The following is a 16,399-nucleotide window of genomic DNA, read 5'->3' on the forward strand; positions in this document are numbered from 1 at the left end:
GCCTCACACATATGTAATGTTTTCAGATCAGATTTTTTGACATTGCCTCAATATTTATGTAACACCCCTGCTCAAGTATTTCATACTTTCCCATTAATGTTTTTTTGTCCCTCTCTCCCACAGAGTGACAGTGTCCTGAGCTGGTGTGAGAGTCACCGTCGATGCTCACAGGTAAGGCCGTCCCATTTCTTGTCAGCGAGCTTTGCAGCTGCAAGCTCCTCTAGGATTCAGTCCATGGTAGTTCATCAACCACATTTCCTCCCCTCAGTGCACCTCAGTGCATTAAGACTTCAGTCGACATTCAATTTCACTCCATTAGGAGGAAATGGCAAAAGGTCAAAGCCTTTACACGAACCACATGTCATGTAGGTAGACCCAACACAGCTCAAGACTGTGGGGGCTAACTGTAAAGCCATCATAACCAACCACTGTGAGAGTGAAAGGCTTGAGCCTCAAGGACAGCATTGAAATTGGCGGTGCCCTTTTTCATTCAGGTCAAGGTTTTCCTTTTAATGCCCATGTCGCAAGAACTGCCTACCTATAGCAGACCCCTGGTCATTGTAGAATGGTACTTATTTACAAGTTGCCTTGATCACAAATGCATTGGATTAAAGTCAGTGTTCTTGACCAGATGACCACTGCCTACCAGGGGGTTCGTCTGGTTTTTCAATCATGTCCAACTCCCTCACACGGTGATCAGTGTTGCGTCCCTTAAGGTCTTATTGTTGCACTCTGTGACACTTTTATGTAGGAATTTGGAAGCCAGGTTTGGTTCTTTTATGATTGGTTGTCTGAGGGAGTCATAAAAGAAGCGAGGTCAGCTCAAGATCATTGTAGGGGAAAGCTTGGCTCATAGAGGTCTCTCCTTCACCGAAGCCTATTACAACATCAAATAGTGCCTCTCAGAGACCTGGATTTGGGTTGGGGAAAATGCAGTGTGCTGGTCATACTCGGGTCTTGACGGAGTTCTTTCATCCTGACCATTGCCCTTTTGAATGTTTTGCTTTCTCAGTGAGGCTTGGTGCCCATTTGGTGTGCCACACGCTCGTCTCTTAGCTCCACTCGAGCGTAGCCAGTTGAAAAGACTGTGGAGCTGAAAAACAGAGGAACAAAGCACGCATGCTGACCATGCGCAAGATCTCGCAAGATCTCGCATCTGTTTTTCAATATTATATTATATGTGATGCTAATCTCTCACTATCAGAGAGCCCAGCAAACATGGTTAGCTCGTTAATAGTAATTGCCAAAGCCAGGCGTATTTTGCCCCAAATCCCTTCCCCTCCTCACACACACACACACACACACACACACACACACACACATACACACCACATTTGCCCTGGGGTACTGGGGTTAAAAGTGCCTGAAAAAGGTAAAGCGCTCCCTCTGTGAAGACCGTATTTCTCACACCAAGCTTTTGAGCTGGCCTAATTGTTTTCAGATGGGGGTAGTCCTCCCACAGTCCTTGCAATAATAGGTAAGGTAAATGTTGTGCTTCTTATAAAAATAACGACAGCCATTTCACATCCTCCTGTGCTGAAACAGCTCCTCTTAAAGAGCCTAGAAAATTAGTCGCTGTTTATTCACTTAAGATCCGTGCCAGGAAGCCACTGTTTTTTCAACATGCATTTTCCCCCCAGCGTGTTAATTTATTGTTTGATTTTAAAGGACTTTCCATGCTCTCTCCCTTTTTTTTTTAGGTCCCAGCGTCTTAGTCACACGGGACATTTATTCTGGAATATTAGATCCAGTGAAACATACCCCCCTGTGATTTTTCAGCTCCAAAATAGCACTGTGCTCTCATACCAAAAAATATAAGGCTGTAATTAAGTGCCTAGAGGGAATTAAGTGGACTTTTTTGATCACAAGGCCCATTCCTGAGTCTTCTGATCCCGCCTGTCAGCAAGATGACCTGGGGTGGCCTCGGCTGAAAGTCGATGTCCGATGTTCCCCTTCCTCCTGATTGCCCTCTGTGGCCGGCCTGACCCCACATGCTCCTTACTGTGGTCCAGGACCTGGATTAACCTCCCGGGGATCCCCGCCTTCTCCCCTTAAGGGGCCGTTTTGGTCTCGGAGGGATTAAAAAAGCAGCTGGGGGTGAGGGCCTGTACCCCACTGGCCAACGAAGACCCCCACCCCAACCCCCTTCACCCCAAGCCACAGCCAGGTCTGTCACCACCAGTCAGTCCCAACCCCCGATGCCCCTCCAGCCCCACCTCGGCAGCCACCCTACCCCCACCGTCACCAGCAGGTGAGGTGAGCTGTTGGCTTGGGGTTGACCTGCTGGCTGCCCGCTGAGCAGGGCCATTGAAGGCGCCGGTGATGGAAGGTTACTGCTTGTGTGGTCAACCTCTGGGCCGAACTCATAACCTCTCCAGTCCAGCTCATAGTCTTCCCAGTGGGGAGGAGGAATTGAACAGCTCAGGTCAGACGGACCCATTTGGTGTTTAAACGAGCTGCTATATTGTATATTGTGCTTCTGTTGACCTGCTTGACGAGTAGCTCAAATATCAGTACACTATTTTATTATTTTATCATTATTTATTATTTATCATCATTCCTCATTTGTTATCATTGTGCAATGATTTTAAATAAATAATTGAACAAGCTACTATCTGATAGCTGATAGCCAAATGGAAATATGGATTCCATTGCTAGTGTGGGAAACATTGTCAGTGACAGATCTCATCCCATCTAAAGCTGTGTTTACGGACCAACAACTTTTCTTTTATGCACGTTGCCTCATCCTGTCATTGTTCAGTTAATAGGATTTAATCAAATCCACCACGAGCAGGCTTTGATTAGGTTTCATGTTTCTCTCGAATGAATATGAACACAATGGTTCACTGACAGACTTTATAAGATTCACATATGGTCCTGGAGCCTCATGTTGAAGTCCTTAAGCACATCATGCTTGGTTACATTTTACATATTTCGAGCACGGCCAGTTACCTTTAATGGATTGTAAAATTGTTTATGATGAAGGATCCATTTAAACCATATGAAAAGTGCTAGTGCTGCTTTGAGAGCCCGGGCTACATGACTACTGCAGCATGCCATCGTGGGGCTTAGAGACCGGATGACTCGTTACTAGTGGACTCAGCCCTTTCCCTGCCTCGGGTCTTTGGTCCTGTTGCTACAGAGCGGTGTGCTTTTGCCGGTGCTGTCGGCCGTCGGCCTTGTGCTGTGTGTGGCCTGGCTGGGAGACACCTGAAGAGAGTTAAATCTCACGCTTCATTGCCAGTACGATGGCCCGTGTTTTTCAGACATTTGGAACACCCAAGAAGAACAACATGGAATTGTTTTTCATGCTCTTGACTGGCGATGCTAACTGATTAGATGAAGCCGAGTGGGAGTTGAGTTGGGGGGGGAGGGGTGCATGCAGGAGGGGTTGGTTAGTGGAGAGGAAAGTTCTAGCTCATTTGTCGCCCCCTCACTGACACCAAGGCCATCCTGTCTTATGTTGGAAAGACAGAGGAGTGCTGTGACCTTTTGGTCGAGGATTAAACATCCTGGAGAAAGCAAACTTCCTGACGAAATCGAGATCTCATGCTATACCTACATATACGCCTCAAGTCTCGCAGCAGCCTGCTCCTTGCCTGGAGGATGTTGCAGCACATGTGGTTTCTGTCACCGCAAGGTTTGCGCCCATGAAAATTTGCATGACAGTGCACTAAATCAGAAACTCCAGCCCCGCTTTGAATCCTCGAGCCACAGTAAAAATGAAAATGTTTTAAAACAAAAAAAGAGGAGAGCGAGAGAGAGAGAGAGAGAGAGAGAGAGAGAGAGAAAAGAAAAAGATGAAGAAAAATACGACCTGGACATGCACTTGGCACATCCCTTTAACGTGATCCTCTGAAATATTTATGTGTCCTCAAAACAAATTTTATAGACACATGTTGATGCCTTCCACATTGAAAGAGCCAAGTAGTGTGTTATCTGTTACAGTCCAAAGCTTAGGCTTCACCCTGCTTAAAGACAACTTTGCTTCTGTAGCACTAATACTCTGCAGGTGCTGTATACTATGGTTGGCACCACATCACTGTAGAATGACTCATTATTCATCAAAGCTAAAAGGCAGCAATAAGCTTTTTTAGGCTTTAAACACAAAGTACTTTAGTTAGTTTCCCCCCTTTCCCCCCCTCTCTATCTTTTCTCCATTTCTTTGTTACCCATTTGCCCCCATGCATTGCTCTGGAGGGGCACTTGGAGCCTCGTCCTGCCTGCGAGAGATTTTTTGCATTTGTTCCGGCACATTTCACAGTGCTTTCAAAGCCATCCTCGGGTGGCTGGTGATGACTGATGCAGAGAAATGGTCTCCTTGGTTTAAGGGGTATTACCAATTCATTAGTTAGTCCTGTGCCTTCAAAGTATCACATTTATGACTGATGTAGACTAGTACTATGTATCATCATGAGAGGTCAGGGAAGTCATAGAAGGTCTGAATATATCATTTTCTAGCGATGCTATCATAGCTGAGATGGGCTTCTATATTGGATTTGTCTGCGTTTCTACAAGACCACATGACGGCATTTTATACACACAATTCCTTCACTTCCTTTTTAGAACATTTGGGTTGTCTGCCTTAATAAACACGTTTGAACTATGATTGGGTTATAAGGCAGTAGGAGCAATTACAGACTGGAATGTTTCTATTTAATATTAATAATGCATTTCATAGCCTTGTAAATTTTGGAAGCATAGTCTCGGTTTTCAACACAAATCCTTCAGTATTGCCAACCCACGTACTGTAAAGCACAGAAAGTAATGTTGTCCCAAGTCTGCAATGAATGCACAGTACAAATTAATGTGCAGGGTCCAAAAGAAACATTTGTATAGTCTGTTTCAAAACAAGTGGCCCAATTTCTAAGTGAAAAGAGACTCAATTTTCCCAAAGAGGGATGCCCTCCAAAGGGGGGCAGAGGGAGAGAGGGAGAGAGAAAAATGCATACACACACACACACACACACACACACACACAGAGGGAGAGAGGGAGAGAGAAAAGTGCACACAAACACACAAGCATAAACACATATACACTTGCACAAACAGAAACACACACCGACACACAGACACAGACACAGACACACAGACACAGACACACACACACACACACACACACACACACACACACACACACACACACACACACACACACACACACACACACACTCCATGACACCAGGAGATAGATGACTGACAGCTGACTGGGGAGTCTTTGTTTACTTCTGACAAATGGTGTAGCAGGATGCAGCCTGTTGAGAGTCCTCAGTGACCGGCTCTGCCTTGAGCTCTGCATCCCCATCCTGGCAGCTTGCTGTGTCGGCCTCACCCCATCCGAAGAAGAAGAATAAGAAGAAAAAGAAGAAGGAGTAGAAGAAGAAGAAGAAGAAGTAGAAGAAGAAGAAGAAGAAGAAGAAGAAGCCAAGGAATGAGGATGTTTCCCTTCCATTACACAAACACATGCCGAGAGGCGGACAAATAAACTGTGCTTAGTTGTACAGCTGAGGAGGGGTTCATGTGTAGGTCATGCGCTGATTTTCACACAGAACCACCGCATTGATATGACTCCATTCATTTTGTGAGAACTATGGGGGAGGGATGGATAGAGCCTCTTCTGGCATCCTCGACTGAATGTGAGCAACAGTGAGCCACAGTTCCACTTCCAAAACGGAACTGTTTGAGGAACACTGATAGTTTTTTATTCATCACCCTGAATATTCTATGCTGTTGAGATTGGCCATACGAAACAGACTCACAATTGTTGCAGTGAGACTATGCTATTTATAACCCATGTTTGTCATCATAATAAAGTAACTCAATAGATTCCTGAGCTACCTAAGCCAAGTAAGCTAAGCCATGCTGATGTGAAACAGAAGTTGCAGGGAATTGTGCGGCTTGTGTTTGGTTTGCGCTACATTAGGTGGACGAGAGCGGCCAGTGTTGGCGTTGCGCAGCGCGGCCGCGTTGTTTGACAGGCCTAAGAGTGTGATAAGTGAAGGCACACACTGTAAAGGCATACGCAGCTGGGCCTCAGTAGACCAAGGCCAAGCTCAGCTCCTGAAACTGATCAATTATAAAAGCAAGGCAACTACATCCAAAGTCAGATCACTCAGCGATAGACAAATGAGCGCGCCAGTGGACTTTGTTCTTCCATGGCATGTTCTCATCGCAGATTTAAAATCACTTTGATAATGGAAAATGTTGTAATTTGGCTGTTTGTTACTGTACCGACTTGCATTCCAAAATCACAGCACATTATGTGATAGGAATGTAAACTCTCAAATAAATATGACAAAATCGGCAGTAAACACCATAAAAAAGAACCCTGACTAAAACGGATCCTTACACCGTCATCTGAATGGAATATTTCTCCATCCGAAAAAAAAAAACTGGACCTGGTGATGACAATCCCAGCAGCCTTCTGGAGCTGTGACTTGAGTCATTTTTGATCACAGGATCCTGTGAGAGACCTGTGGCTTCGCCTTAGGGCTGACGCAGAGGCATAATTCACTGTCGGGCCTCTGGACGCTGTATCTCTTAACCACCACGGTAACTCCGTGGTGCACTCGCACATCTGAGGGGAATTAGTCACTGGGAAACGTGTTGGCGTATGTGCCGTGATTTATGCGTCTCCTCAGCCAAATATGTGCGGCGGCGGCGGTGGCCTTTTTTTTTGGTTTTTTTTTCTCGGGGAGTCGCGCACGAAAAGCGGAAGGTGCCGCTGACGACTGGATCCTGCCTGCAGGGCAGTGCTGTCACCAGACCGTCTCTTATGTCAGCTAAACAAGTGTGTGTTTGTGTGTCAGTGTGTGTGTGTGTGTGTGTGTGTGTGTGTGTAGGCCTACGTGTGTATTTCTGTCTGTCTGTGTGTGTGTTTATGTCTGTATGTGTACCTTTCTGTGTATGTGTGTATGTGTGAGAGAGAGAGAGAGAGAGAGAGAGAGAGAGAGAGGGAGTGTGTGTGTGTGTAATGTGTAAGAGTGTGTGTGTGCGCTCACACTTATGCATATGTCTGTTTGTGTGTCTTTATATGTGTGTGTGTTCAGTTCCGCGGGGGAGGTGAAGACAAATGAGCCGGCAGGTTTGATAGCATTTTACCCATTCCACCGCCTTGTCCATCTGGTGATTTTTCCCCTCAGGGTTCTTCTTTAACTTTCTTTTTTTTTTTATTAGACTGCGGGGGCAGTTCTTCTTTCTGAAGGCTTTTCCATATTGTCTTTACTGCCGCTCATCCCACACCTCCAGGTCTCTCTACCCTGCTGAGGGAAAATGTCTTCCCCTTATTGTGCCAGGCCCAGCCTGTGAAACAGCAGGAGAGGTGGGAGGCAGACGCTTTTACGTCTGACTCCTGATAGATATCTAAATCCCAGACCAAGCCCATCATTAATCACGCCAGACGACTACTGTCCAGCCATGGGGGTGTTGAATAGTAACATAGATTTTTACCATTTGCCGGGGGTAAAAAAAACCCTTCTTTGTTGCGATTTATGCGCTCAGTAACTCACCCATCTTACTGTGGCACACAGGTGCTGTTTGGGCTCTGTGGCACTTCATCGCCAGTGCTCCTGGTGAATTATCTGTCGCATAGTGTTTCCTCGAGGTGTCCGGTTTCCCCCCGCAATGTGTTTGAAGGCCTTTGAAAAAACACAGTCACCCTTAGACACACACCTGGTTCATTTTATAGCGTTGATGTGAGGGTACTTGCATTGTGTATCCCTTACTGGTAATTTATTGACTGGCACATAACTTGGATTCCGCTCTCTCTGAGGAGCGTCCCGCGCCGCGGGTAGCGAGCTGGTCAGCAGCAGAGGCAGATCAAAGTCACACGGCGGCGGCCGCTCCTTCAGACGTGAGCGGGAAGCCGCTGACGAGGCCCCTGGGAGCACCTGAGCCAGAGTTCCGAGCCTACAGCGTAGCTGCTGCCTGCTGAGAGAGACTGCTTACAACAAAGGGGATCTGAGATCCAGGAATTTGGATGGAAGCTCCACCTCGCACCACGTCTCCCCTGGGAAAATGTCATGACGTGAAGAAGAGCTCACCCCGGCCTGGATGGACCCGCCAGAGAGAGACAGGCTCGAGGAGACAGACACAAGAACTGGAGGATGTCATGTTAAAAAAAGACAGGAGTTTAACTTGCCTGTATTAATCATTTTACAAGACCACTGCTTCGGGTTGGCTGCAAGCGTTCCATGGACCCTCTGGAAGGTGGTTGTGAGAATGCCCTGCAGGCATCTTGACATCCTCTCTCCCTCTATGGAAATGTCTTGCAGTAGATTAGCAATGCTGTGTCACTTTTAATAGCTTCATTTAGCAGTGGGTAAATAAAACGTCTAGCCCTATTAAAATACAAGCTGGTGGGGAAAAATATTTTATACCACGACAGTTAATGAGATTCATATTGTGCCTGTCCAAATTTGACAATGATATTGTAAAAGCTGTCTTTTTTTGGCGGAAACAGTTACACACCAATAATAACATTGTGGTCTAGTGGTCTTGCTGAGGCCAAATGTGGGGAAAAGCCATCGGTTAGAGCAAACAGTATTTTGCCAGAAGCCTTCACATGCATTGGTGGGTGAAATTGCATATTTCACTGAAGACTGTGGAGCTGAACTAGACTGACTTCTTGCCGTAACAGCACATTAATGTAGGAAAGAGTTAGCAATGCCAGAGTAATGGTGTAGCTCACATATGGGGTTTAATTTTTAATTTGCTGTAATTCTTTCAAAGCTACTGTTCAAGTGTAAGTTACTCAACATTTTGCCAGTTTAGCTGAAAAGAAGTTGGCATTTCGCTATATGGGTACATTAGATAGATAGTAGATACATTCAGTGGATGTTATCAAATGGCTGTATACAAAAAGAGAAGTCATGTTTTGGCCAGGCAAGAGAATTCATTTTATTATACATTTGGTCTTTAGAGACATTCACAACTTTCAACATTTAAGCCAATTTACTAAAGGCAGACAAGGAAAGTCCTCTGCAAAACATTTGACCAGGAGGAACAGATTTCTGATGTTAACTTAAAGGATAAAACTGTAAAAATGAGTCTTTTTCAGGTTGTTTGGTGTCTGTTCAAAACCAATGCACTAGGTATCATCATGTTTGTGCCAATTTTAGTAAAAACATTTCAACATATCTAATCCAATTACAAGGGGCCCTAATTTAAATGCTTAAGTGCAACTCTAGTCTATGAGCAAAGTTCTCGTGCATGAACTAACAGCATCATGTGACGTGAGACAGCTGTGTGCTAAAGATCTTTCTCATGGTATTACATTTGCAAAAAGACTTTACGTAGTTCTTAAGCAAGCCTGGGTTAGACTTTGGTCTTAGTACTTTGTCCAGGATTTAAATTAGGGCCCATAATCATTTTCAAGTGTTTTGTAGACATGACGTTTCAGCACTAGTAAAATTATATTAAGTACATAAAATGTATTTGCTGCATTGATTTTCTGTATGTTAGTGATGTGATGGTTACACGTTGTACATTGCATTCTGTCATGTAGGCACATGTGGAGCTAAGGAATCAGACAGATCTTTTTTCTTTAGAAATAGTAACTCATAAATATTTGTCAGCGCAGACATCTTTTCCATAAACAAGAGAGAGAGACAGCTTCCAGACTAATCCTTTACCGGATACTGAATGAAGTTTGACAAGTCCAAAGAACAGACATTTTTTACAATCTGAATTCTCCTAATCTACTGCCTGCCTAAAGTATGTCATCAGCACCCAGTGACAGGAACCAGATCTCATCCCTGTGGAAAGCTTTCACAAACAGAGACCCAGGTTTGACTTCTAAATGAAGCAATGTCCCTCTGTGACTTGGCTGCAGGTCTTTGGTACTCTGGGACCAGTCAGAGGGATGTGAACCCCTGTCACAGCCGTGTTAATTATGAAATATCACCGAACGAGTTTGACCCGTAGGCAACCCATTACAATCTGAAACACATTTGTCTGCGTGCAAGCCGAAAGAAATAACTTTTTTCACCATCTTTTAAAAAAATCAATCGCTTCTCTTGTGTGTCGAACACAAAGAACAGCGCAGACATTCTAGATTCTTCCTTCTCCCCCCCCACCACATTCTCAAAGACTCGCCATACTTGTCAAAATGAAGAACAGCTTAACCTCTGGTGCTCCCTGCAGCCCTCGTCCTATCTCTCTTTCATGTACAGCAGCGGCTCCATCAATCACAATTACGGGGGCATCATGTGCATGTCTCCTGCCTGCCCTGTATAATGCAGAAATTAGCGTCTGATAACCTCTGCAGATATACACTAAGCTCCCCATTATGCTGTATGGCTCCCTGTTAGCAGACTGTGGGCTTTCTGCTCTATTTTGCAAAGCTAGAGAATGAAGGAAGATAGTGATATACAGAGTGAGAGGGATATGAGGAGACTAGAGCAGAATGAACAGAAGGATAGAAAAAGACAAAGAGAAAGAGTGAGGAGAGAGAGAGAGCAGGAATGGGAGGCAGAGACTGACTTTGGTTATGTCTTTCTGCCTCTCACCTCCATATTTCTCTCTCTCTCTCTCTCTCTCTCCCCTTCTCTTTGACTTTGTCCCGTCCTCTCTAGCAGAAAGGTGTGTTGTCACATTGATAACTCCCAGGCATGCTGTGAGGGTTTTTGAAGTGTGGGGTGCGAAGGTGATCCTGGAGGGCTGTCAGCAGTGATTACACGGAGCCAGTGCATGCAGGGGCTAACCTGGCCTTGGCGTGACGGCACACAGCCATTCACATGCCAGCCTGACCTTTGACCTCCGCAGGCTGAACTGCACACACATCCATGAGCTGCACACGGATGATTTAATGGAGCCTAGAGTGACACCAGGTTGATTTACAACCTTGCGTTGAAACATTGCCAGTGTAGGTTGTAGCGCTGCTCACTGTTGCCTGTCTAGACCAATTTGTATGCATATACTTTTGTCGGCAAAATATTTGCCGCTACATTATAAAGGCAAGATGGCCTTGTTATGCAGTAGATGCATGGTTTTCCCAGTATAGAGATGAAGTTGCATTACACTGCTTGTTGATTCACACCTTTGCCCAGGTCATTAGTGCGTGGGCCTGACTGAAAGCTCTCATCTTTAGCCCCATCTTTTTCTTCTCCTCCCTTTTTTCCATGATGGCTGATCAGTCTCCTCAGAAAGTTCAGCCAAGTGAAAGCTGTCTGCCTCTTTGGAGAAGTGAATGGATGGTGGCAGATGTCGAAATGCTCCATCTGATAATACACAACAGATGTCTCAATGCTCCCTGGCCTTCTCTCTCTCGCTCTCTCTCTCTCTCCGTTCTCCCTCTCTCTCTTCTCTCTCTCTCTTGCTGGGCTGCAGAAGCGAAGAGGCTGGTGGTGTGGCCTATGAAGCCCCACTGTGGGCAGGCACATTTGATTGATTAGAGAGGAGTCAAGTGAGGGGAGAGAGAGAGAGAGAGAGAAGAGAGAGAGATGCGATATGGAGATGGGAGACTTGGGAGACAGAACTGAGTTCTGACTGGACACTTGCACTCTCACATCCATGTCCTGCTGAGAGAATAGTAATCACTCACATTGGCAGACTGCCTCGAGACTGGCCATCACCCATATTTCATGGAAGATGATCCTTTTCATGCTTTCATACATTCACAACAAGGTCTTTTATCATGTTTTTTTTTTTACATAATAAGTGTACATAAAGACTAGATTCTAGATTCTACAGAGATTCTCTGCTTATCCTCAGACAAGATCCTCTGTTGGAATGTTTATTGAAGAGCTCTTTTGGAACCCCTTATGCTATCAACTTTGTAGTGCGGATGAAAGGTCTTAAAACATTTAAATGGTTTGGGGGTTCAGAAAGGGTTCCTTTATAGGGACAAACTTGGGAGCCCTTATTTTAAAGGTTTAAACATAATCCGGCACCAATCCTGTTTGCCAAATTAAATGGAAAATCTCCATAGACTTGTAAACCCAGAGAGCTCTTTAAGTTTGAATAAAGGCCCATGTACAGAACAACAGCCACATCATACTGCAGACTGTACTGCAAAGGCTATACTCCTTTATCACCCCCAGTTTTAGACAGTAGCCTAACAAGATAAGGTCAGTTAGAGGAGTGCTTGTTTGTCTCTGTGAAAGTCATAAAGTCTTCTAGCTCGCAGAGTGTGAACAGTGATAGATGGGAATAAATCACGGACATGTTATTTTACAAGGTCCTGGCCGGCGTGATGTATCGCTAGTCGGGGAAGGAAGCAGAGGAGAAGCCACATGTGACATTAGTGTTCACCTCTCATTCTCCTAGCATGCTGAGGACAAAGGCACATTCCCATGACTCCAGGCTGCCTAGATGAATGGTGCTCACAGCACTGTGTGTATTCATGCATGCATGCATGAATGTATGTATGTATTTATGGATGTATATATTTATGTATGCATTTGCTATGAAGTCCATCAGGATTATGATGGATGGAGACAGGGCGAGGCAGAGTGATGGCGAGACAGACACATACCACTGGGGGAATGCAGTCTTCTGAATCTCTTCCAAACACTAAATGTGTTTGACCTTGCAGTGGATGATCAAATAAATTTCACGTTTGGAGCTTCAGCAGTAGTGGCAGTTTTATTTTTACCCTCCCTTTAAAGTCTAGCCTCTTGCCAAGAATTCAGGAGCAGTATTTCTTCTGCTGCTCTTGCTGGCGGTAAATTCATCTTTCGCATCCGCATCTTGCTCACGATGTGCAAGGAGGTGGACTCTAGTATCTAAAAATGTTAAGAAATATATCTTTCTGACTGTATTGGGGTCCTTTTTAGTCTGCTTCAGTACGTTACATTGACATTCAAGTTCTAAGCATGTGGATTAAATTCTGCTTTCCATTATGTGCCTGAATATTCACTGTGAAAGAATGGTCTTCCAAGGAAAACATCTGTCTGTCTGTAACTGAAGTCAGTAATAGAAGCATTATCATTGTCATTATTCAGACTCGATACATATCAAGAAAATCAATGTCTCAATATACATTACATTAAAATGTGTTTTGAAGGACTTCTATATGATAAAGGAATGCTGCAGTATACAGTCCTGGCAACGCTAAATAGATAAAGAGGAAGAAAACTGGCCTGAATGTACAAAAGATAATATTTCATTTATGGGCAATCCTGGAGTTCAAATAGGAGAGATGTTAAAGTAAGTCAATACTTTAATGCAGCTGTCTAACAGCCTTGTTTCGGACAGCTGCAATAAAGTATTGATTTTCTCAGCATTTTGGGAGATTGAGTTTTCTCCTTTGTCTATATCACCATACAGCAAGTGTGTTGTCCCTATGCATTCCACACAACCATAGCAGGGAAAATTCCCCTCTCATGCAGACCTATTCCACAGAGTGTATAGTACAGTTAGATGGTCTCTGTGTGTGTGTGTGTGTGTGTGTGTGTGTGTGTGTGTGTCTAGTCAACATGTTCTCCTGTCTGTACCTCAGAAGAAAAAAATACATACACACACACACACACACACACACACACACACACACACACACACACACACACACACACACACACACACTCTGCTCTGAATTTATCCTGGAAAGCCTCCTCTCCACTGCAACACTGTGTTCCTTGTGAGGTGCACCATGAAATGTTTGTGTTCGCCATTCAGCACAGGGCGGGCTGTTCCCCTTCATACGGTCTAGTGCATGTGGCATTTGGAGAGAAAAAGGTTACATGCCATCCCCCAAAGGCTTGTTTATCTGTTTGTCTGTTTGTTTGCAGTGCCTACAGCCGTGCAAGGAGTTATGGGAATCGGGACGTGGTCTTTCAGAGAAGTCCTGTGAGGTAAGATTCTGTCTGAGCTTGTGGGTGCGTGTGTGTGTATACAGTATGTGTATGGTGAGAGAGTGAGAGGGAGAGCATGGAGAGAGAGAGAGAGAGAGAGAGAGAGAGAGAGAGAGAGAGATAGAATGTTTTGGACAAGGGTTACCTTTGGTTGACTGGAGATGGTGAAGGCTGGAGTGGAGATCAAGAATGGACCAGACGTCTTCCAGTGATTAAATGCACTGAAAAATGACCGAATATCTCTCCAGTATTAACCTGGGACACTGGGGCCTCGAGCCAACTAGGAAATGTTGAAATACTAGACACGAAAAGGCAATATCATCTGGATCTCCCCAAATAGTGCTTCTAAGACCTGCCATACTTGGTATGTAGGAAGTGTGTGTGTGCGTGTGTGTGTGTGTGTGTGTGTGTGTGTGTGTGTGTGTGTGTGTGTATATCTGAGTGTGTATCTTTGTGTGTGTGAGTGTGTGTGTTTTAGGGAGGGTGCAGAGAGATGCCAAATTGTTATACTTAAAATATATCTCTTTTCATGGTTGATTATCCAGGTCTTTTATCACAGTACTTCAAAGCAGCGAGTGGACTGTTTAGAGAAAAGCCTGTTGTTCTTTTGTGAGAACCACAAAAAGGTTGGCATAATTGATGTCTATAAGATAAGCCTGGCATTTACAGTCAAAGAGGTTTATCTCCTTGTTCGTGGAAAATGAAAGAAGTCCATTATTGAGATTGAGTCGCCCATTATGGTGCGTAGCCCTGCCAAAGACGATGACTATTAGGAACACCAATTGCTGGTGATTTGGCCCTCGCCATGTGTTGGGCTAGTTAGGTTACAGTACATGAAAATCATTTCACAGATCTCCTGGTGTGGGTTACAGGCATTCTATATTAGGAACAAGGATCTGGGACCTTTTGCTTTGTTGTGCTCCCCCCACACACACACACACGCACCCCCACACTCTCTGTGATTCACCCAGCTCTGGAGAAACATATGCCTCGCATCACACAAACCCCTGAAAGAAGTGTTGAGTTAAGTAATTCCTGGAGATGTTTTGCAAATGAACACTTTCCAGTAGGTTTCTAGCCAGCCGCACGTCTCCCCCCTCTGTCTCTCTCTCTCTCTCTCTCTCTTTCCCTCTCTCCCTCTCTCTCTCTTCCTCCCCCCCTGACTCCACACACACACACAACCAGATGTGTCACCGGATCTGGAGCTCTGGGTTTGTTTCAGGGTGACAGAGCCGAGGCCAGGCCGTGCCAGGGCGCCTGTTTGTTTGTGGGACGTAATGAACCCAGCGAATGACAGAAAAAGGGAACGATGGACGGACGCCGCAACCGCTCTCCCACACAGCCAGCGGAGTGGGTGGCTGGCCTGATCTCCCCGGCCCCGTCCTGCGCTGTGCGCTCATTTTCTGTTTCTGTTTCTCCGTCTCATGCTCTCTCTCTCTCTCTCTCTCTCTCTCTCTCTCTCTCTCTCTATCTCTCACTTTCTCAACCTCTCTCTCTTTCTCTCTCAACCTCTCTCTCTTTCTCTCTCCCTCAATCTCTCTCTCTTTCCCCCCTCCTCTCACGCTCTCTCTTTTTCTCGCACTCTGTCTGGCCAGGCGGTGCGGCGGTTATCATTGCTTGTTGTCTCACAGGAAATTTGGTCTGGGCTGGAATCACACAGGCTGGGCGTCACTCGCCGGGGCTTGCATGTTCTCCCATGGCTGGTGTGGGTGTCCCCTGGGCGCTCCGGTTTCCTCCAACCACACAAAGGGCTTGCGCACTGGAGATGTCAGACCTCCGATATTCCTGCCACTGCCCCAGATCAGGGCACCCGGCTTGAAACCGAAGCCTGGATGCTGGACTGTGGCTTTACGCTGCTGCCAAGTCAAAGGGGATGAACAGTATTTCTCCCTCAACTGTCAATGCAGACAACTCCCCCAACAGTTCATATCTCTCTGTCTCTACTCAAACTGTCTCTTACTGTGTGTGTTTCACAAAGCCTCCATTTTGTTGTTTTATCCTGTCTTCTGTCTCTCGTCACTATCATATTGTACTCTCACTCTTTCAGTTCATCTTTTTCTGTCTTCTGCTTTGTTATCTGTCTGTTTGTCTCTCCTTGTCTCTTTCTATCACTTATTCACCCTCTCAAATAATCTCCTCTCTCTCTCTCTCTCTCTCTCTCTCTCTCTGTGTGTCTCTCCTTCTCTCTGTCTCTGTCTCTCTCTATCTCTGTCTGTGGCCCGCAGCACCATGAGTGTGTGACCAGTGCTGAGTTCCTGCTCTCGCTGCGCTCTCAGAAGCAGGGCGACTGCCCGTCTCCTCAAAGGGCCTCCGGCTTCGCCGCCGCCTGCGTGGAGAGCTGCAACGCCGATAAGGAATGTTCCGGCTCCAAGAAGTGCTGCCCCAATGGCTGCGGACACACCTGCCAGACCCCAACAAACCTCTTCAAGGGTACGTGCGGCGTACAGCCCCCTTGAGAGAGAGAAAAAGATGACCACTGCTGGCCACTGGCGCAAGCTGTGCTTGAATGAGATTAAGTTATGACAGGGGTGGAGTCTCAGTTGTCAGAAAGTTACATACTTTCCACAATATTACATTGACAGCCACTTGAAGTTTTCAGTGTGCAC

At 45.6% G+C, this 16,399-nt stretch overlaps 1 protein-coding gene across 2 annotated transcripts in view; it reads left to right on the forward strand.

The window, feature by feature from the left end:
* The window catches only part of anos1b (anosmin 1b), a 50,590-nt gene that overhangs the window by 12,472 nt on the left and 21,719 nt on the right, over window positions 1-16,399 (forward strand). For both annotated transcript variants that reach the window (XM_062556829.1, XM_062556828.1), the window contains 3 exons: window positions 124-171; window positions 13,731-13,793; window positions 16,019-16,223. In XM_062556829.1, coding sequence (XP_062412813.1) covers window positions 124-171; window positions 13,731-13,793; window positions 16,019-16,223 — 316 coding nt within the window. The remainder of the gene's footprint in view (window positions 1-123; window positions 172-13,730; window positions 13,794-16,018; window positions 16,224-16,399) is intronic.

Source organism: Sardina pilchardus, chromosome 15 (genome assembly GCF_963854185.1).
Source record: "Sardina pilchardus chromosome 15, fSarPil1.1, whole genome shotgun sequence".
In the NCBI taxonomy this organism is placed as follows: domain Eukaryota; kingdom Metazoa; phylum Chordata; class Actinopteri; order Clupeiformes; family Clupeidae; genus Sardina; species Sardina pilchardus.